The sequence below is a fragment of the Silurus meridionalis genome, chromosome 21 (assembly GCF_014805685.1).
Source record: "Silurus meridionalis isolate SWU-2019-XX chromosome 21, ASM1480568v1, whole genome shotgun sequence".
NCBI lineage: Eukaryota > Metazoa > Chordata > Actinopteri > Siluriformes > Siluridae > Silurus > Silurus meridionalis.
In genome coordinates this window covers 11413736-11435858 of record NC_060904.1, presented here as the reverse complement: position 1 = coordinate 11435858, position 22123 = coordinate 11413736, and the positions used below count along the sequence as shown (strand labels likewise).

Below are 22123 nucleotides of genomic sequence, written 5' to 3'. Positions count from 1 at the left end.
TGTATTAGGCATTAAACTCTATTGAACTTTAAAAGGAATTGTTTATATGTTTTAATTGTACTATAAGTTTCACCGATTTATAAAACTTCATAAGTTAAGCAGGTTACAAAGTAATGTTTTCTATTTATTAATTTCTAAATATTGGGAAATCATAAATGCATGTCTTTTGCATGTCCTCTCTCTAGACATTCTTAAAGCTCCACCTTGGCCTTCATCTTTTCCTCCTGCCTGTCAGCATTCTTCTAGCGATATACCCCAGTCCCTCCTCTAGGCATGATCTCATAAAATAATCAAATCAAATCAAATTTTATTTGTCACATACACATACATACAGGGTATGACATGAAGTGAAATGCTTTTTATGACGGTCCGGCATGAGGGAATAGGATGGGGAGAAAAATAAACCAAGAAAAAGAAGTTAGATGAATAAAGTATAAACTATATAAAATTTATAAAGATATATATATATATGAGAAAAAAAGTGTATATACATGGTATGCTTATGACAGTAAACAGTAAAAATTCAAGGTGGTTTCATTAGCTCCTCTTTTACTTTGTCTCCAAAATGTCCTACCTGTACTTTCCCTCTGATTTCGAATATTGTCCATCCTCATCACTCCTTGCAGCACCTCCAGCTCTGTCCGGTTTTTATCAATTTGGTATAATACAGTAATATAATAATCAAGTCGAGTCAATTTTTCAGAAGCTTTAATTGTCATTTCAACCATATAAAGCTGACGCAGTACACAGTGAAATAAAACATTTCTCCAGAACCCTGTGCATCATAAAACAACATAAAGCTACATCACACAACACAGAGCTACATAACAGAAAACAGAGCTAAGGACTAAAGTAAGTGTCATCGCCACATAAAGTGCATCGCGTGCAACCGAGTGCAAACAGTGCAAGACAAAAGACAATACAGGACAGTGTGAGACATATACACAAAACCCATAATAGCGCCGACCAGTAAACCTACTATTTAATATGTTATACAGTACAATGTACAGTTAAACAGTATAATATGGTTATAATATAATATTAGTAATGCTGAAGACATGGATATGTATGAACTGAAATAGGGTTTTGAGTATGTGTATGAGTTCACGTTCAGTAATACACAGTTCAGTGAGTTTGTGTGTGAGTTTGGTACAGTTCAATATGGTGTGTTGAGGAGCCTAATGGCTTGAGGGAAAAAACTGAAAGCTTCGGAACCTCTTTCCTATTATAATATTATACATAACAATAATATAATACAATTTTGACACACTACCCTTAATCCAGTATAATTGAGATTGGGTTACAGGGTTTAGATATACAGTAAATTATACAGTACACTCTCCAGTCCAGCAGGTGGTGTTAATATACCAAACTCGTCGATTACGCCTCAATTCGAAGAACACGGTTACAGTGGTGCGCATGCGTAGGAAAAGAGCGTGTGAGTGTTTAGTCTGTCGCTGTAAAGCATCAAGTCATTTCTTAGTTATATTGATACTTACTCAGGGATATTATAAACATTAATAATCCCTGATATTAAAACACAAGCTAGAGACACACATAGAGATATATATTTAAACATTGGAATCGTTTCTTTGAGATCTTGTAAATCTTCGTGTCCTTCATAGTACCTTTGCAAAATGCGTCTCACAATCCGAGCGCTGATCTCCCACGGGCGGGTGGCACGGAGAATTGGCCTGGGCCCTGAATCCCGAATAAATATGCTTCGGAACATCCTAACGGGTTTGGTTCGACATGAGAGGATCGAGACTACCCGAGCCCGAGCCGACGAGGTTAGATTTTACGCTGAAAAGGTAAGATGTCATGACTGCTGTTCAGACAGGTCAAGATCAGAACTCAGCAGTGTCTTAACTTAAAACATCCCCATGGTGGTGAAAACCGTACAGACAATCATACAAAAGCACACAACCTTTGGAATTACATGTTTCCCAACGCCTTCTAAGGGACAAAGTAAGTAATTGTCCAAATAAATAGAAATAGTTTGTACAATTGTACAATACAATCATTATAAATTGGCTGCTAATAAGTCTGGAGTACAGAAACATCACCAGATGTTCCGAATTGCTCAATTCGATTATAATATTCTGTGGTTGACTTTATTAGTGAGACCATTAACATGATAGAAATAAATGTTTAAAACATGAAGACATCATCAATATATTAGGTTGCTGAGAAAACTAATGTGGAACACTGCACCTGATTTGGTGGGCTTGTCTGTGTTTCAGTGGGTTGTCTTAAGCAGAGTAAACATGGGTAGTGTTTCTCCATGTGAGAAAAAAATTATCAGTGGTGAAGATGTCCCAGTTTGATGTTAAATAAAATTACATTCCTTCTGCAGTTTTTGTATTAATAAACTGTAATAATGGCTGGCTTTTTATGTGAAAATCACTTATATTGCACTTGGATGCGAAGGGTTAGGGTTCAAATCGCAGCCATATCAAGCTGCCACCCCTGACCCCCTGAGCAATGCCTTTAACCCCAGAGCAGCTCAGTTGTATGAATGAGATAAAATGTAAGTCACTCTGGATGTGTCTCCAAATATTTATAATACTAAAAAGTTGAAACTTTGAAGGGAGCCACTTTAAAAGAAATGTATATACACCTAGATTAATCATGGTTTAAACATTAAACATTGTTAGTGACCAGCTTAAAAACGTTAACTTAAAAAATGTAGCCGTAACAAGAAGAGCAGATTAGGTAAGGTAGGTAATATGGCAATATATCACTGGAGATAAGAGAAATGTAATGCTATAATATGTCATAGATGTGTTAACAGGCAGATGAACAGATAAATATCACGACCAGTTAATATAAAAATAAATAAATCAGCGAGAATTATTGTTGAATTGATTGTGTTAAAAATTTTTTTTTTTGTTTTTTTTTTGCCTGTGTTGCCAGTTAATTGACTACGCCAAAAAAGGAGATACTAATAAAAAGTCAATGGAAATGGCAAATTTTTGGCTCACGGTAGGTGCTGCTTATTTTTCACTTTTTTTTAAAGAAAAGTAAATAGTATGTTTCACTTGATTTCTCAATTATTTCCAGGAAAAAGATCTGATTCCGAAGCTTTTCAAAGTACTTGCTCCAAGGTTTGAAAACCAGTCCAGTGGATATACTCTGATGGCCCGTATTCCAAACAGGGAAAACCTGGACCGGGCTGCTATGGCTGTTATTGAGTATAAGGGCAACCCATTCCCACCATTGTTTCCTGTTAGACGTACGAATGACCTGAACCTGGTTAACCAGCTTCTAAAAGGGTACAGAGAAGAAAAAGCCCAAATGGCTGCTAAAATTACGGACTCATGATTCGTTCATCATCATAGTACACTGTTTTGTTTAGCACCAATGTAAATGGTTTTGTACAAAGGTTTGGATATGTAAAGCCTTTATTTATGTCTTCTTTCAAACACTGTAGTAAAAATAATTTGATTGAATAAAATGATCCGTATTCTAACAATGTTTTTCAGGCCTTCAAGTTAATTCTTTGTTCAACATATTACAGAGATAAAATTTCTAGGTGTTCTTGGTCTGAAGAGTAAGGCCAACTGCATTACTAAGAGTAACGTATTTATGGTGCTTTCCACTTACTGTGCTGTTCAATATATTATATATCTACACAAAACTTAAGTTTGTGTGTCAAATGACACATTAAAATATAAAATGCAAACAAAAGAAACTCTCGTGTCCAAACATAAAAATGAAAATGTATTTGCAGTTCTAATTAGTTAATAACCCAGGGCTTGGTGTGCATTACACGACTTTATGCACTTCATGCAAAACAGAGACATCCACATAGTGCGTTAAAAGCATGTAACACACACATTGCAGTGTATTATTTTGCTAATTACATGGTCACTCGCCAGCATTAAAAAATGAAAACTATCAGTTTCTGCAGAGCAAAACCCAGCCATTAGGGTTGCACAAGCCAGTGCACTCTTGGTGCTAGTCCCAAGCCCGGAAATTGGGGAGTGTTGCGTTAGGAAAGGCATCCAGCGTAAAACGTGCAGAATCAAATATGCAGATCACAAACCAGAAATTCTTTCCAGACTGGTCGAGGCCCAGGTTACCAATGACCGCCAATGGTATTGTTAGCCAACAGGGTACAGGTGGAAATTGGGCTACTTTTGGCTGAAGGAGGAGAAGGAGAGGAGGATGTCTACAGAGACAGGGGGACTATATCCTATGTAGGAAATGCAACCTAAAGGAGATTGTAGACTAAGGGGTTGGCGGGGGACAGTGTAGCTTAACAGCATCGGATCGTGCAGTGATGTGTGCAGTAGGAACGACAGACTGGTTCAAGGTGGAGGTTGGATTGCATCAAGGATCGGCTCTGAGCCCTTTACGGATTGCAGTGGTGATGTGACAGGTTGATGGATGAGGTCAGACAGGGGTCTTCAGGGACTATGATGTTTGCGCATGATGATTTGTGGTGAGAGTAGGGAGCAGGTAGAGAAGAGCCTGGAGAGGTAATTAAAGGTAGTAGGAGTAAGACAGTGCATGTGTGTGAATGAAAGGGAGGGCAGTGGAGTGGTGCAGTTGCAGGGAGAAGAGGTGGAGAAGGTGGGGGAGTTCTGGTACCTGGGGTCAACAGTGCAAAGTAATAGAGAGTGTGTTAGAGAAGTGAAGAAAAGAGTGCAGGCAGGGTGGAGTGGGTGAAGAAGAGTGACAGGAGTGATTTGTGATAGAAGGGTATCTGCAAGAGTGAAAGTGAAAGTTTATAGGACTGTGGTGAGACCTGAGATGTTGTATGGTTTAGAAACCATAGCATTGAGTAAAAGACAGGAGGTGTTGCTGGAGGTGGCAGAGCTGAGGTGTTGAGGTTCTCATTGGGAGTGACGAGGATGGACAGTATAAGAAACAAGTTCATTAGGGGACAGAGCATGTTGGACATTTTGGGGACAAAATGAGAGTGGCCCGAATGAGATGGTTTGAACATGTGCATAGGAGGGACATGGGGTATATCGGTAGGAGAATGCTGAGGATGGAGTCACCAGGAAGGAGAAAAAGAGGAAGACCAAGAAAGATGTTTATGGATATGGTAGAGGGAAGACATGCAGGTAGTTAGTTGGAAAGAGACAGGTGTAGAGGACAGAGGGGTATGGAGACAGATGATCTCCTGTGGCGACCCCTAATGGAAGAAGCCGAAGGAAGTAGTAGTAGTTGTTTTGAGGTTTAAGATTTGACAGATTAAATTAAACGTTTTTTGTTAGCGTTTAAATGTGGTTCGTTACATCTATAATTCTGCCTGCTCTAAAACAAAAATAAAATAGTGGGATAAGATTAAATTTATTTATATTTGTATTATTATTTGTGCCAGCATTTAGATTACTAATAAAGCATTTTCTGTTAATTACAATGGTGTTTTAATGCCATGTGTAAAAAAATAAAAAATAAAATTAAAATTAAAAAAACTAAGATTATGAAAATAGTCACTTTCTTCTCATAGTGCTAGAACTTTATTCTTGTATTGCTACGACTTTGTAGCCGTCGTAGTTAAACTGAAAATTTAGCCTATAACAGGAATAATCTGCAGATTTATTGCAATTTCAGTTAAATCTCTACCCTGGACATTCATGAATCACATGCCCACAGCAGACTTTTGTGGGCTATTGAGGCTACACCAATACATACTCTGTGCCGTCCTCCCTAACATTTTAAATCCTGCACACAAAATAATAGTATTTATGTAAATTGCATAAGTTTATTTTTAAACTTCCATGTGCTGTGTGTAAGCTATTGCATAACAAAATTATACAATTGTAAAAACAACTTACTATTAAAGTTTAACTAGCAACTATCAACTATACAGTAGCGATCCAGACCTAAATTAGATATACTAAATGTAAAAGCACTATTTTATTGACAATTTATGAGGCTAGCTAGCTTAAGCTATGATACTCCTTCTGCTAGCCAGTTGTCTGTTAGTTGTTACATAATATATAAGGAACTTTTTAGTTACTATACCAGTGCACAAAAAGATGAAATGCTTTCCTGGGGATAGGAACAACTCATCTAGTTGTTCATCTAATAGTTGTTTTGGTCCTAAATCTAAAGGCATTTCAATCCTGGGTATATGTTTTAAAAAAAGTATGCATTTTGTGTCAAATTTCCTTAGATAGTTTTGTAAATACAACAAACTGTTGGGAAACTAAAGGGAAGGAACAGGTGCTTATCCTAATTAGTGTTGACATCTCAGTGTGAAGAACCTCTAATGTGTTTTATAAATTATTTGCAAATAGTTTATTTTAACTGTTATTTGGTGAAATATTGTTTGTTTTATTATTTTTTTCTCTTTTACCACATACCCTACTGTGGGTAGGGTATATGGGTAAAACTATAGGTACTATGACTACAATTAATAATAATAATAATAATAATAATAATTGTATCTGATATAACGCTATATATTATCCTGTAAAATACTCGCTTTAACACAATTTGAACACTAACATTACTTACTGACTGACTAAAAACTGTCGGAAACGCCCCACTTCTCTCCTGTAGATGTCGCTATTGCTCTATTTCTCTGTTTTATCTGTTTCCAATCAGCCTGTGTACATTAAAGTAGATTTTAACACATTTTTATTCCAGTGTTTTTTTTTTTTTTATGTTATCTCTCTCTTCATACAAAAACGAACCAAATAAACATCTTACATCAAGTTTGAACAATCCTGGGATATGTGGAGAAAGAATTTCACCAGTGTGCTCATAAAAAAGGTACATTTGACAAGTATAGAGCCTATATATTTTTTGCACATTTATCACACTTGCCACACCCAGAACTGTTTATTGCCAGGCTTGTTGAATCAAGAAATCACTTAACACCTGTCTGACAAAGTGAAGCATGGTAAAAGATTTTAAAAAGCAAAAATTATCAAAAGAAATTCAAGAACAAATAAGAAACAAGGTAATTGGCATGTTTCTGTCTGGAAAGTGCTACAAAAGCCATTTCTAAGGCTTTGGAACTCTAGAGAGCCACAGTGAGAGTCATTATCCACAAATGGAGAACTTGGAACAGTTGTAAACCCTCCCAGAAATGGCTGGCCTTCAAAATTACTCCAAGAGCGAAACGATGACTCATCCAGGAGCTCGTAAAAGAACCCAGAACAACATCTGAATAACTACAGGCCTCACTTGCCTCGGTTAAGGTCATTGTTCAAGATCCAACAATAAAGAGAATGGGCAAAATTGACATCCATGGGAGAGTTCCAAGGCCAAACCAACTGCTGACCAAAAAGAGCACAAAGGCTCATCTTACATTTGCCAAAAACAATCTTGACTGTACCCAAGACTTTTGGGCAAGTGTTCTGTAACTGTTTTAATATACATTGCTTACAAAAAATTAAAAGAACACTCTGAAAACACATTAGATCTCAATGGTAAAAAAATCATGCCGGTTACCTATAAAGATACTGTTTGATAGAAATGGCGATTATCCACCTACAGAGGGACACCATGAAAATTAAAAGTAAAAAAGAATTATGAGACAGGCTAGTTCATTTATTTGAAATTTTATTGCAGCAACTCAAAATAGTACTCAGTAATATGTATGGCCCCTGTGTGCTGTATGCATGCCCAACAATGTCTAATGAGACAACAGATGGTGTCCTGGTATCTCCTCCCATATCTGGACCAGAGCATCACTAAGCTCCTGGACAGTCTGAGGTGCAACCTGGTGCCAACCTTCTCTTTAATATAAGTTTGTTTTAAAAATTTATTATAGAGGCTAATATACTGTATATACACGGTTAAATCTGGTTAAGATAGCATTGCCTGCTTTTTGTTATAAACATTAACATAATAAACATGCGTGTGCGTGCGTGCGTGTGCGTAAGTTTGTAAACACCTGGTCATAAATATGGTATGTGCTTGATAGATAGATAGATAGATAGATAGATAGATAGATAGATAGATAGATAGATAGATAGATAGATAGATAGATAGATAGATAGATAGATAGATAGATAGATAGATAGATAGATAGATAGATAGATAGATAGATAGATAGATAGATAGATAGATAGATAGATAGATAGATAGATAGATAGATAGATATAGATAGATAGATAGATAGATAGATAGATAGATAGATATAGATAGATAGATGAATAGATAGATAGATATAGATAGATAGATAGATGAATGATAGATAGATAGATGAATGATAGATAGATAGATGAATAGATAGATAGATAGATAGATGAATAGATAGATAGATAGATAGATAGATAGATAGATAGATAGATAGATAGATAGATAGATAGATAGATAGATAGATAGATAGATAGATAGATAGATAGATAGATAGATAGATAGATAGATAGATAGATAGATAGATAGATAGATAGATAGATAGATAGATAGATAGATAGATAGATAGATAGATAGATAGATAGATAGATAGATAGATAGATAGATAGATAGATAGATAGATAGATAGATAGATAGATAGATAGATACAACTTTATTGTCAATGCATTGTACAGGTACACAGCAATGAAATGCAGTTTGGCATCTACCAGAAGTGCAAAATGTAGCAGTCGTGCAAAAGTGCAGATAAATATCTAGCATATTTAAGGATTGCATTCCACATTTAGTCCCAATTTGCTCTTATAATCCTTTCACTCTTCTGGGAAGATGTTCCACCAGATTCTTAAAATGTGCATGTGGACATGTGTGTTCATCAGCCACCATGGTTTTAGTACAGTCAGGTACTGATGTAGGGTGAGGAGGCCTGGGGTGCAGTCAGTGTTCCAATTCATCCCAAATGTATTCAGTAGGGTTTAGATCAAAACTTTATAGCAGGACACTCAAGATCTTCCTCTATAAACTATGTAAACCATATCTTTATGGAGCTCACTATGTGCACAGGGGCATTGCTGTGCTGGAACAGATTTGTGTTTCCAAGTTCAAGTGAACGCAAAATGTTATTATACTGCATCCAAAGACGTCCTGTACAACTGTGTGCCACCATCTTTGTGGTAACAGTTTGGAGAAGAACCACATATGGCAGGACAGGTATGGTATCCAAATACTTTTGTCCATATATTGTATATATGTGAGTATATGTGTGTGTTCTATATTCACACATACATACATGCATGCACACACCGACCAGGCATAACATTATGACAATCCACCTAAAATTGTGTTGGTCTAGCTTTTGCTGCCAAAACAGTTCTGACTAATCAAATATTAACAGCATTAACTTCTTCAACAATTTGAGCTACAGGAGCTCGTTTGTTGGATCAGACCACACGGGCCAGCCTTTGCTCCCTATGTGCATCAGTGAGCTTTGACCACCCATGACCCTGCTGCTGGTTCACCACTATACCTTCATTGGAGCACTTTTGATAGATACTGACCACTGCAGACCGGGAACATCCCACAAGAGCTGCAGTTTTGGAGATGCTCTAACCCAATCGTCAAACCATCACAATTTTGGTCAAACTCGCTCAAATCCTTACGCTTGCCTATTGTTCCTGCTTCCAACACATCAACCCACCCACTAACAGGTGCCATAATGAATAGATAATTAGTGTTATTCGCTCACTAGTCATAATGTTATAAAGTCATAATGTTATGCGTTAATAACAATGCTAACGCAAATTACCGACAAATCTTATTAATGTGCGATTAATGAAGGGCAATTTCTGTTTGACCATTTTTACTAATTATATAAAAACATATAAAAGAGGCAATGCAATACAGATTTATTCACGCCCTTTCTTTACTCAGATATAAAAAAAATAATAATAAACTTCACCGAAAAATAATTTTTTATCATTAAATATTTGTTTTCATGATGCACCAAGTCTCAGATCAAGCACCAAAATCTGCCATGATGCACACATCTGCCAATTAAAACTGTCCATGTGGAAACATAGCAAAAGTTCAATTTGGTGACCTGATGATTTATGTCATTTAAAACACCATATTTACTTTGAAACAAGAGTATTTTTTTGAGCTGCCCTGTCACGTGACCAAATTAGTCTTGCCCCTTTAGAAAAAGTACTCTAATATGAACTCGTTATGTGTATAAAAGACTCCACTCACAGAATCAATCTTTTATTTAAACCTCTCCACCACCATAGGCAAGACCCAAGAGCTTTAAAGGACATTAGGGGCAAGTTTGTAGACTTGCACAAAGCTAGAATGGGCTTCAAGATCAGATTGTTGCCTTAGCCGTATGTTTTTAGTCATTGTCATGCTGGACAACCCCTTCCACCACCCATCTTCAGTGATCTGGTTGAGGCCAGCAGGTTCTCATCCAAGATTCTACACTGCATGGCCCCGTTTATGTGGTGAAGTCTTCTTTTACCCTTAGCAGAGAAACAGCCCCAAAGCAGAATGTGTTCTCCTCCATGTTTGACAGTGGGGATGGTGTTCTTGGAGTCATATTTTTCATTTCTCTGCCTCCAAACATGGTGAGTGGAGTTGATGCTAAAGAGCTCATTTGACCACATCACATTTTCTCAAGCCTTTTCTGAATTATTCAGGGGTTCATTGGCAAACTTCAGACATGTCTGGTCATGTGCATTCTTGAGCAGAAGGACCTCGGTGTGTTATCAATTGTTTTCTTGGTGACTGTGGTCCCAGCTCCCTTGAGATCACAAACAATAATTAACTCCTCCTATATAATTCAAATCAAATCAAATCAAATCAAATTTTATTCATAACATACACATACATACAGGGTACGACATGCAGTGAAATGCTTTATACGACGGTCCGGCATGAGGGGAATAGGGTGGGAAGAAAGAAAAAAAAGCAGATAAATAAAGTATAAAGTATAAAAACTATATAAAATAAAATATAAGAATATAAGATATAAAGGATATATAAAGATATGTATGTGAACAAAGAGAAAAATGTATATACAAAATATTTCTTATAGCAGTAGACAGTGAAACAGTAAACAAATGTGTAACAAAGTTTTAGTGGTGGGTTGTCTAAAGTGTCCGTGTGCAGTATGGTGTAGTGTAAGGGTCCGTTAGTGTCCGTGTGCGGTATGGTGTGGTGTAAAGTGTCCATAAAGTGTCCGTGTGCGGTATGGTGTGGTGTAAGGGTCCATAAGTGTCCGTGTGCGGTATGGTGTGGTGTAGAGTGTCCATAAAGCGTCCGTGTGCGGTATGGTGTGGTGTAACGTGTCCGTGTGCAGAATGGTGTGGTTTAAAATAAATAAATATAAAGTGCACTTTGCTGTGCAAGTCCAGAGTTTAAAGTGTCATGGTGCGAAAGGTGAGATCTGTACAGAGAAGAAGTGTGATGATAGAGAGAGTGGACCAGCTTTTAGATCCTGGGTGTTTCCTGGTTTAAACACCGAATGGCCTGCGGGAAGAAGCTCCTCCTCATTCTCTCTGTGTTCGCTTTCAGGGAGCGGAAGCGTTTCCCTGAACGCAACAAAGAAAAGAGTCCATTGCTGTAGATGAACGCACCACCCTCTGGAGGGCTCGCCTGTCCTGCATGGTGCTGTTCCCGAACCAGGAAGTGATGCTACCCGTCAGGACGCTCTCAATGGTGCAGGTGTAGAAAGTCTTTAGCACCTGAGAGGGTAGTTTAAAGTCCCTTAAGCGTCTCAGATGGTACAGACGCTGTCGGGCCTTCTTCACCAGGGTGTTAGTGTGACAGGACCAAGACAGATCCTGTTTGATGTGAACACCGAAGTACCGGAAACTGTCCACTCTTTCCACTGGAGTCCCGTAGATGTTTAGCGGTTGGTATGACCACTCGCGCTTTGTGCTGAAGTCCACGATCAACTCCTTAGTCTTGCTGACGTTCAGGAGAAGGTTGTTCTCCTGGCACCATCTCTCCAGGTTTTTAACCTCCTGTAGGTAGGCCATCTCGTCGTTGTTGTTGATCAGGCCCACCACAACAGTGTCGTCAGCAAACTTGATAATGGTGGTGGAGTTGGATGTGGCCATACAGTCATATGTGTACAGCGAGTACAGCAGGGGGCTCAGAACACAACCCTGGTTAGCTCCAGTGCTGAGGGTGAGGGTGGATAAGGTGTGTTTTCCCATCCGTACGGCTTGTGGTCTGTCTGTCAGGAAGTTAGAGATCCATTGACACAGCAGCTGGCTGAGTCCCAGGACCTACAACTTAGAGGTGAGTGTGGAGGGAATTATGGTGTTAAACGCTGAACTGTAGTCCACGAACAACATCTTTGCATAATTCCCATTTCTTTGGTCCAGGTGGCTCATCGTGGTGTGGAGGAGATGAGCAATGCCGTCCTCAGTAGAGCGGTTCTGATGGTACGCAAACTGTAATGGGTCCAGTGTGTCTGGTAGTGACGCAGTGATGAAGTCTCTGACCAGCCCCTTGAAGCACTTCATCACTACTGAGGTCAAAGCTACAGGGCGGTAGTCATTGAGGCAGGCAGGCTGGGGTTTCTTCGGGACAGGAACAATGGTGGACTGTTTAAAACATGAGGGGACAACAGACTGTTCCAGAGAAAGGTTGAATATCTCAGTGAACACCGGTGCTAGCTGGTCAGCACAGGCTTTCAGAACCCGACCTGTGATGCCATCTGGTCCTGCTGCCTAGCTACACTGTCCCCTGCCAACACCTTACAGTCTCCAATCTCCTTCAGGTTGCATCTCCTGCATAGCACATAGTCCACCTGTGTGCACCTTCCTCCACTCTTATACGTCACCCTATGATCCTCCTTCTTCTTAAAATACGTGTTCACCACTGTCATTTCCATCCTTTTAGCAAAATCTACCACCATCTGCCCTTCCACATTCCTCTGCTTAAAGTCTGCCCCAATCACCAATCGTTCTTTCCTAGATACACCATCTACCACTTCATCTAATTCACTCCAGAATCTTTCCTTCTCCTCCATCTCACAGCCAACTTGTGGAGCATAGGCACTGATGACATTTATCATCATCCCTTCAACTTCCACCTTCACGATCATCACCCTATCAGAAACTCTCTTCACCTCTACTACACTCTTACTGTACTCTTCCTTCAGAATCACCCCTACACCATTTCTCTTCCCATCCACACCATGATAAAACAGTTTAAACCCACCTCCAATGTTCCTGGCCTTACTCCCTTTCCACTTGGTCTCCTGAACACACAGCATATCTACCTTTCTCCTCTCCATCATATCAGCTACCTCTCTCCCTTTACCCGTCATAGTACCAACATTTAAAGTACCAACCCTAACCTTTACTCTCCTACACTGCTCCTTTTCCTGCCGTCTCTGTAGACGTCTTCCTCCTCTCCTTCTCCTCCTTCGGCCAACAGTAGCCCAATTTCCACCGGTACCCTGTCGGCTAACGATACCTGTGGCGGTCGTTGTTAACCCGGGCTTCGAATGATCCGGTATGAAATTCTCATTTGTGATCCGCATATTTGATTTGGCACATGTTTTATGCTGGATGCCCTTCCTAACGCAACCCTCCCCATTTACCCGGGCTTGGGACCGGCACTAAGAGTGCACTGGCTTGTGCCCCCCTAATGGCTGGGTTCGCCAGTGTATTATATATATATATATATATATATATATATATATATATATATATATATATATATATATATATATATATATATATATATATATATATATATATATAAATAATTCATATATTATTTCCCTCACTGTATATATTATAAAAGAAAATACTACATGCTTTAGCCTTATACATAAGAAATATATAAAAGCACAAACGAGGCGTGGCTTATCTGAAAATGTTTTATTATAATTATTTATAGCAAAATACAAAAAGAAATTAAATACATAATGATTGAAAATAATATTTTGCAAAATACCAACATCATAAAATAGAAAATATGAAAAATAAGATAAACCTATTTCTCCTTAAACAGTGGCATGAAGTAATTGAGTGCCAAATGGCTGTTCCATGTCATTATATATTTTTTTCCATCACCACATAAATACTTATCCCACTTAGCAAAGTTAACATTTACAAAGCATACATTCCGAACAAAGAAAGGTATTTTAACATGAGGTGTAAATTAGTGTAAGTTTTGATAAATGTTTACTAGATATTAATAAACATTTGGCCTTATGTCTCTCACATAAGTACTTTCAACTAGCAGAAACGATGCAGTAACACAATAAATGTTTTTTTTTTTTTTTTTTTATCAGACTTGCATTCAATTCATGGTGAATTACATCCAGTGTTTTAATTTACAAAAACTAATGTCCAATTTAAATTCCTAAAGTGTCAAGAACAAACACAATGTTTTTATTAACAACAAAAAAAAAGATCATTGTTAAAAAGCATTGTGCCATCTTTCGATTTCATCTAAATTAAAATAAAAAGTGTAAATGCATTGTATTAGCTACATAAAAAAGCAATACTCATTTTCTACCGGTTAATTAAGCAGGGAAAGCATATTTAGATGATTATACAGTATAAACTGTAAACTAAATATATGACACATAACTACAGTGTTAATATACCCTTCCACCTCATGTTAATCATAATTATACACCAGAAAGGTGTGCTATTTATCCAGTGTACAATTCTAAAAAAGAAAACAAACAAACAAATAAAACCCAGCCACTTATCAACTCTTTAGAACAGCAGACGAATAATCCAGGTATAACAGCAAATCCAATAATCCAGCACCTCAGGAATATTTCCAAAACATTTGATCACATTTTTCACTTTCCATGTTTTCCATGAGAGAAATACTAGATATATTCCAGGTTTTTTAGGATGTATGGTAACATTTCATTGCAACATATTTTAAAACTCATTCTTTATATTTAGTGTGCTAAAGGTAAAATGAACAGGTCTGTGCAGTGTGTGCATATTTCTGATAAACTCGACTTGTTTCTGGCCGTAGGGCAGAACTGATATTGGTGATTTCAAAATAAGAACAAACAACAGACTGCAGCATGTCATTTTGGCAGCAAACTTCAAATGAAGCACATAGACAGTTACTTTGGGGGGGACACTGCACCGGTTGTGATGGGTAGTGTCTTGTGGCCAAAGTGAATCTGGCTTGCATAGCAAGATTTTCAATCACCTACCCTTAACCCAGGAAACAATAAGTTAAAAAAAAAAAGAGCCGAATTAGATATATAACTGGACTTACTCTGTAAAGCAGGTGTCAAACAGGCCATGCTTTTGTTCATAAACATATAATAAACATATAATATATGAAAGCCAATGGGGGCCTGTGCTTATTACCTTATTTAGTAATGAGAATAATTACACTCAAGTGATTTTATGTTCTTAGGCACAGTATGTAGTAGAGTAAAGGTGATAAAAACAAGATAGGATTTCTTTAAGGCACATTCTTCTACTATTGTTTCATAAAAAAGAACCAAAAACAATATCATTAATTCCAGTGCTCAATAAATAATGTATTAGTAGTAAAATACTGGTAGGCTTACTAAAAGGGAAATATAAGGGCATGCTTTTAAGATAGATATAGTTTAAATGTAACAGTTTTAATGGTTTAAAACTCCTTGTACTTCTCCCACAAATTGGTAGTGTTAGAACCTGAAACGGGCTAAATTGAGTATTTCCAGCACAAGATTTAAAGTATCAAAAAATGTTCTATTTTGATAATGAAATACATTAGCATCATTTACACATTTTTTCAGTATCTGGTGTTCTGGCCCTGATTTTAAAGCTCTATTTTGGCCCACAGTGGAATAGGAACAGATATGAACTTTTTTTTATCCTTCAATTCATTTATGGTCTTTAAGATGATGTTAAATTAAATTTAGTTGTAAGACCAGTTCAGAGCCTTTACTAGGCGAGTTCACTTTTCTGAGGCTCCCCATTGCCACTGACTCGAATGGAACTGCCAGACTTGCTGCTCTTTTGATCCTTGCTGTTCTGACTGGACACCTTACCCGAGGCAGCCTGCTCCTGTGCAGATGATTTAGATGAACCTCGCATCTCAGACCCTGAACCAGGTGTTCCCTTGTAGAAGTTGGTAGTGGTGAAAGTTAAGTCATGGTTAGTAGTGTTGGTTGTTTCAGCACTAGTGTTTGTGCCCATTGACTTGGAGATGACCTTGAGCTTGTGTGAGCCAGACTTGTAGTGTTTTTTCTTATGCTGCACACGGCTGTTGTGCTTCAGGAAGAATTCACAAGACTCTTGCAACACACGCCGACTCTCACTGATAGGGCTGGAAGAGAGAAAGAATAGATTGTGTTATAGTGTATAGTTTATAGTAAAATCATTATGTACGCGCAAAAACAACTGCTGTTTTAAAGATGAGAAATATTTTCAGTAGAGGGACCCACAGTAGCCACCATTGCTGTAAAAGTTCAAACAGTGTTGTTCTGGTCAACAGACATTAGCAAAGAGTCATTTTACTAATGAACACTGTCATTTTATCTCTGACTTTTTTAATCTCCTATCAAAAAACACAAATTTTAATAGGTTTTGTTATTATATTTCTCTGATCTAAATGTAATTTCAATCATGACTTTAGAATTATTTATAATTATTAGTGTCAGGGAAAGGTAATAGGCCTCACTCTTTCTTGCGTGTTCTGTTGAAAAAGTAGGCCCACTCTGACCAGGTCTTCTTACTGCTAACCCAAAAAACGGCTGAGATGCCGACTACAAGTGTCATCAGGTATTTAATCAGGAACAGTGATAAATCTGGGTGAGCAGCATCAATTTTCTATAAAGGAAAAAAATCACAAGATAAAACTGCAATACATGCATTCATTTCTAATCACTTTCACTGAAATAATATATTTGTGCTCATCAGTCTAAGTTCAATATAAGAAAATCAGGGCTCACTCTGTACGGGCAGGGGATGCTATACTCCTGACAGTGTTCAGTGATCCATGTGTTCTCCCAGATGCCCCGCAGGGCCTGTTCATACAAGTAGCAGGCCAGCAGTGTGAGTAGAGGAAGCAGGTACAGGCCACTGAACACACCTATGCGTATCATGAACTTCTTCAGCTTCTCCTGGTTGCGCTCATCATGCTGGATCACTTGTCGCACATGATTAAGTGAAACAATGCCAGCAAGGAGAAATGAGAGTCCAGTTATGACACCAAGAGCCTGTGGAGCCAGCACAAACCATCTCAGGGCTGTCAAGTCATATAGGCCAACAAAGCACACACCACTGATACCATCCCCCTCCACCTTGTTGAGGGCCAGCAGGATGACGGTAAGGCTCCCTGGAAGGCCCCAGGCCACTGCATGGAACCACACAGCCTTCTTCTCGATAGCCTCACAGCTCCACTTGGGCCTTGCTGCAAGAAACCATGTGATTGTGAGAATGACCCACCAGACCATACCAGCAGTGAAGAAAAAGTAGAGCATCATGAAGAGCAGTGTACAGACTTTGCTCTGGCTCCCCTGCACCACTGTGGATACAGTGGTGGGCATGTTTGGCTTGTTACATGCCGTCTCATTACCCAGCAGGAAGCCGATAAAGTAAATAAGAGACACAAAGCTGTAGCAGATGGAATAGAAGACAATTGGACGCTCTGGGTAGCGGAAACGCTTGACATTGATGAGGAAGGTAAAGAAAGTAAATAGCGTGGCACACAAGCACACAACAGAGGTGATGCCGATAAACTTCTTGGCAAACTCAATCTCGTGTCTTTTGAAGTACATGTTATCACATGGAGGGGCACAATCCTGAGCACCCAGGAAGGAGGAAGCCTGACCAGAACGGGTCTTCAACTGTAAAGGACACCAGAAGCCCAATTCTCTACTGGCTAATAAAGATGCTTTGGGTGTTGTTATGTCTTTTTGAGGAAGCTCTGTAGATTCATCTGTAGAGGTGCGACAGGGCTTTAGCCTAAATCACAAAGAGAAAAACTTTATTATGAACCTCGAGAATGTGCATTATTTTAAATGGTTAAATAAGTATTCATTATAACTATATGTTGGATAAACTTTAAAAAAATATAAAAAAGGAATAAGAATGTGCTGTGTGTGTTTTGAGACCTGTCACAAGACAGCTCCGATGGCCAAGTGATGTCGAAGGTTAGCATGTCTTTTGTACAGTCAGAGAGGACGCGCACACAGTGCTCTCTACAGGGCTGATGCACTTGTGTCTGCTGTGTACACTCTGGAACAAAGGCTTGGCACAAGAACAAATGCACATCTGGCGAGCAGTGTAGACTAACCAGTGGCATGAAGTGCTGAAAATGCAAAAACAAAGAGGTTGAACTATGTCTCAGGCATAACAGAAAATGCCCTTCTATAAATTGTTTCTATGATTTGTATATACTTAATACTTTTATTAATTACTCTGATGCCTTTTATTAATTACTCTGAGCCCTACTCTGTTCTTAGCCCACTGCCCATAAAACCTATATTTGCTTCCTCAGTGTACAAATTATTCATAAGGACGATTTTAGCTTTCACTGCTATGCTGATGATGCAAATTTAGTATATGTTTTAGCTTCATGACAAACATCAACTATGTTGAATATGTGAAAAACAATCTCTCATATTCTTCATATATTCTATTTTATGTTATGGCTATGAGGTAGGATGACTAGAAAAAAAAGTCATCAGTTTAAAAAAACAAAAAAAAAACACATCCAAATTAACCAAGCAAACCCTTTGCCAAAGTGTATTATGGTCTGATGAGAACAACTGTAAAAAGATATCCATAAATCCATAAAGCACACCATACCCACATTACTTTTCTTCAGGTGAGGTGGAGGGAATAATGGTTTGCTATAAATACCAGATGATTTTAGTTGTCTTCTAAAACACTGAATATGGAATTAATTCCACTATTTAACATGACAAAGGATAAAAGCATTGGCTTAACCTTAGAACCATCAAATTGTATTTTATGACCTAGCCAGAGCCGAGACCTGAAGCCAACTCAGAATATTTGAGGTAAACTTATGCAAGCTATGTGTAGAAGATGCTCTTACATTTAATGAATCTAGAATGTTTTTCGCAAGAAAAAGTGGAAAGTATTAGCAGGTCAAGATGTAGATTGTAATTTCACATTCGGGGGTATTTCTGACATTATTTATCTGTTGTTGGTTTTGTTTGTGTGTGCAGATATTTATACCCATTGTAAGTACAATTATTACTTTATAATAACATAGTGCTCTTACTATTCCACAGTCTCTCCGGATACTCACAATTACATTGATTTCGGCAGTGAAAGTATGAAACTTTTTCTGCATGAGCCCACCTTCCTAGTTTCTTGACAACTTGCACAAGTCCCTAATAAATGTATGCATTTAATGTGATTTAATAAAAATATTATGAATTTAATTTAATAGCTTTAATATTAAGACATTTTGATGTTGTAAGCCTTGTATCGTCTTATTTTTAATAAACTGCAACTTACTTTTAATACTGCATGCCCCACAATTTAAGCAACTCTGCTTTATTGTGTTTATCGACTCCAGTACCTCAATTGAAACTTAAGCAGATACATTGCTAAGCTAAAAACAAATACAATGTCAGCAAGAATGAAAACCAGTTCCCACTTTGGTTACCTCTATCCTGAATCACTGTATAGAACTGATTTCTGAATGATACATTAGGTGCATAAAATAGTTCAGTTGTGAATACAATTTATAATACAAAACACTAATAATGGCATATAAAGCACTAAATGGTCAAAAGGTGCAGGTTTTTTGTTAGTACCTACAATAAAGAGACCAAACAGAAGTTATGGAAGATTGTTCCAGTTGTTCTAGGTCCATGATGAAAACCTAGTTTAATCACCTTTCACTTTTTCAGGGAATTATGGCAAACTGGATTACTGAGTGGTTACCCACCTTTTTTATAATTACTCATGTCACTTATCCCTGATCAGTTTGTAAGGTCTTGTTAGGCGAGTTAAAACCCAGTTAGCACTTAAATGTGTGTATCACACCTGTGTCAGTCTCCAATGACTGACAAATGACAGCTGAAACCATGTCACAGTCACCGAAATACCCAATGCTGGGTTACTGAAAACACAGTATACATGAAACTAGTACATTTGAGTGTGGTTAGTATTGAGATAAAGCCCCACCTTCATCTTGATAGCAGCAACATCCTGGTCGTAATGCTCAAACATGTTAGGGAAGAAGGTCATGTTGTACGGCATGGTGTTACACCATTGCACGTGCACCGGTTCACAGGTGAACATGCTATGTGTCAGGCATGTGTCCAGATGCACCGCACACACACACAGCCAAAGCCAGGTGCAACTCCACATGGTGAACTACTACGCCACGGTGTTTAGCGCTACTGTAGAAAACCAAACTTGCTCAGTATTTTGGGCACAACTGAAAGGCTGTGTTGTTTGGCTTTTGGGCAAAAGGTACGTCCATGTCCATGGAGACGAGCAACACTTTGACTTTATGACCACAAGCCAGATTTGAGCACAAATTAATCCAACACACAAGGAGCCTAAAACAGAGATCCACACAACAAAGTCATGGAAATGCAAAAAGCAGCAAGCATGAGACACAACTTTAACCTGTTTCTCATTGCTTGGTATTAAACAGCACACACTTCTTAATGCAAAATAAAAGTGGACTTTGCGGCAAATCTGACCAAAACAACCTTTCTCTTGATTTGACTCTTTATTTTTTGTTGATGTGAAATTGGAAGAGAAACAGATACTTTAAAACATTGTGATTAAACATATTTTCAGGCTTCTGGTTTAGACACGCTGCTGATCCTGGAATGTCGGGAAGTTTTCAGGTTACGCCTTAAAGGTGGTTGTCTAAAATGGATTTACTGTTTGTAAAATTACACCGACCTAATGTGATAGTTTCACGGATTCAAAACACTAAACTATCCAGGCTTACAGGAATGAGTCTAGTCGGGTTTTTGACAATTTTGACGAAATTCGACAAAAGCGGACGCTTTCTTTTGTCCGGAAGTCTCATGTCGACCATTACAAAGCAGTCGTAGGTTTCATGTTTTCATAACACTCCTACAGCCAAATACAGAGTGTATGCTCTAAATACAGCTTTCTGTGCAATACAATTTCCATCAGTATACAGTTATTTTGCTTTGTTTTGTGCCCCATGTTCCCCACTTACGTTTATTCCTGTTATTCGTCACATTCTGCAAACAAAGTTTCACCTCTTCTAACAGAGTGCAGTCTCCGCTCCGTAGTCTAGTTCTTCCTGGGAATTAAGGAATCAATACATATTTTTAATTATATATTAAATTTGCCCGGATGCTATGATCTAAATATATATTTTAACTGAATAATAAAATACGAAACTACGAAGTAAACGAGAACCTTTACTGCCTGTAAAAGACAGACAACGAGAAAGAGATTGAAAAGTGAAGCAAAAGTGTCTCCGACGCCCTCTAGTGGCTGCTCGTGTCCTAACCCCACCCACATTTCAGTGTCCCTATGGAAAATCCATGGCGGAGTATGTTCTATGGAGCACACAACTGTCTCACATTTTAGAAAAAATCTCAACAAATATAAACATGAAATATGAAATGCCTGAATTGTTTTTGCAGATACATCTGTACATTTAAATTTGCTTGCCCTTTCTGAGAACTGATTAAAAATTCATGTCATAATATAAGTTTGTATCCGACGTCCATAAATGATAGTGTTCCACATGAAATTTGCACAAAATATCTTATGTCTTATGCCATCTCAGCCCCCTAAAGTCTTGCCTCACATAGGAGGCCAAAGACACAGACTGACAGAATTTCTCACGACATATCCCTATCTGTAATTGCTAAATGGTGTCTTTTTGAAACTTGTTTACAAAGCCTCTATCAGTTAAGAAAATGTAATGAAAATGTACAACACGAATATACTTCCAAAACTATTTCTTATATACACAAACTACTTTAAATTCAATTTAATTCGATTCAGTTTTATTTGCATAGTGCTGTTAAACAGTGTATATTGTCCCAAAGCAGCTTTATATAGATAAGTAAATAAGTTATACATCTGAATTTATCTCTAATTAGCAAAACAGTGGCGACAGTGGCAAGGAAGAACTCGTCAAGATATTTTGAGGAAGAAACCTTGAGTGAAAGGGAACCTGTTTTCCTCAAAAGGAAGCCCATCTTCATATGGGTGGCACAGAATGTCCATATATTATAGTTCTTGATTGTTAAGGTGTGCTGTTCAGTGATTGGTAGTTGAATGCAGGACTGTTCATGCAAATTGCAGTCCTAAGCCATCTT

General features: G+C 38.0%; 2 protein-coding genes across 2 annotated transcripts; one reads left to right on the top strand and one right to left on the bottom strand.

The window, feature by feature from the left end:
* Window positions 1-1372: 1372 nt before the first annotated feature.
* Window positions 1373-3479, top strand: mrpl17 (mitochondrial ribosomal protein L17). Its single transcript, XM_046833640.1, has 4 exons — window positions 1373-1438; window positions 1626-1811; window positions 2917-2985; window positions 3064-3479. Exons 2-4 carry the CDS (start codon window positions 1638-1640, stop codon window positions 3322-3324), a joined length of 504 nt encoding a protein of 167 aa, XP_046689596.1. The 5' UTR covers window positions 1373-1438; window positions 1626-1637; the 3' UTR covers window positions 3325-3479.
* An 11956-nt stretch (window positions 3480-15435) lies between these two features.
* Window positions 15436-21277, bottom strand: fzd6 (frizzled class receptor 6). Its single transcript, XM_046877735.1, has 7 exons — window positions 21210-21277; window positions 21004-21090; window positions 19983-20362; window positions 17933-18129; window positions 16769-17783; window positions 16498-16646; window positions 15436-16143 (listed from the first exon to the last, which is right to left on the bottom strand). Exons 3-7 carry the CDS (start codon window positions 20166-20168, stop codon window positions 15762-15764), a joined length of 1929 nt encoding a protein of 642 aa, XP_046733691.1. The 5' UTR covers window positions 20169-20362; window positions 21004-21090; window positions 21210-21277; the 3' UTR covers window positions 15436-15761.
* Window positions 21278-22123: the final 846 nt, after the last annotated feature.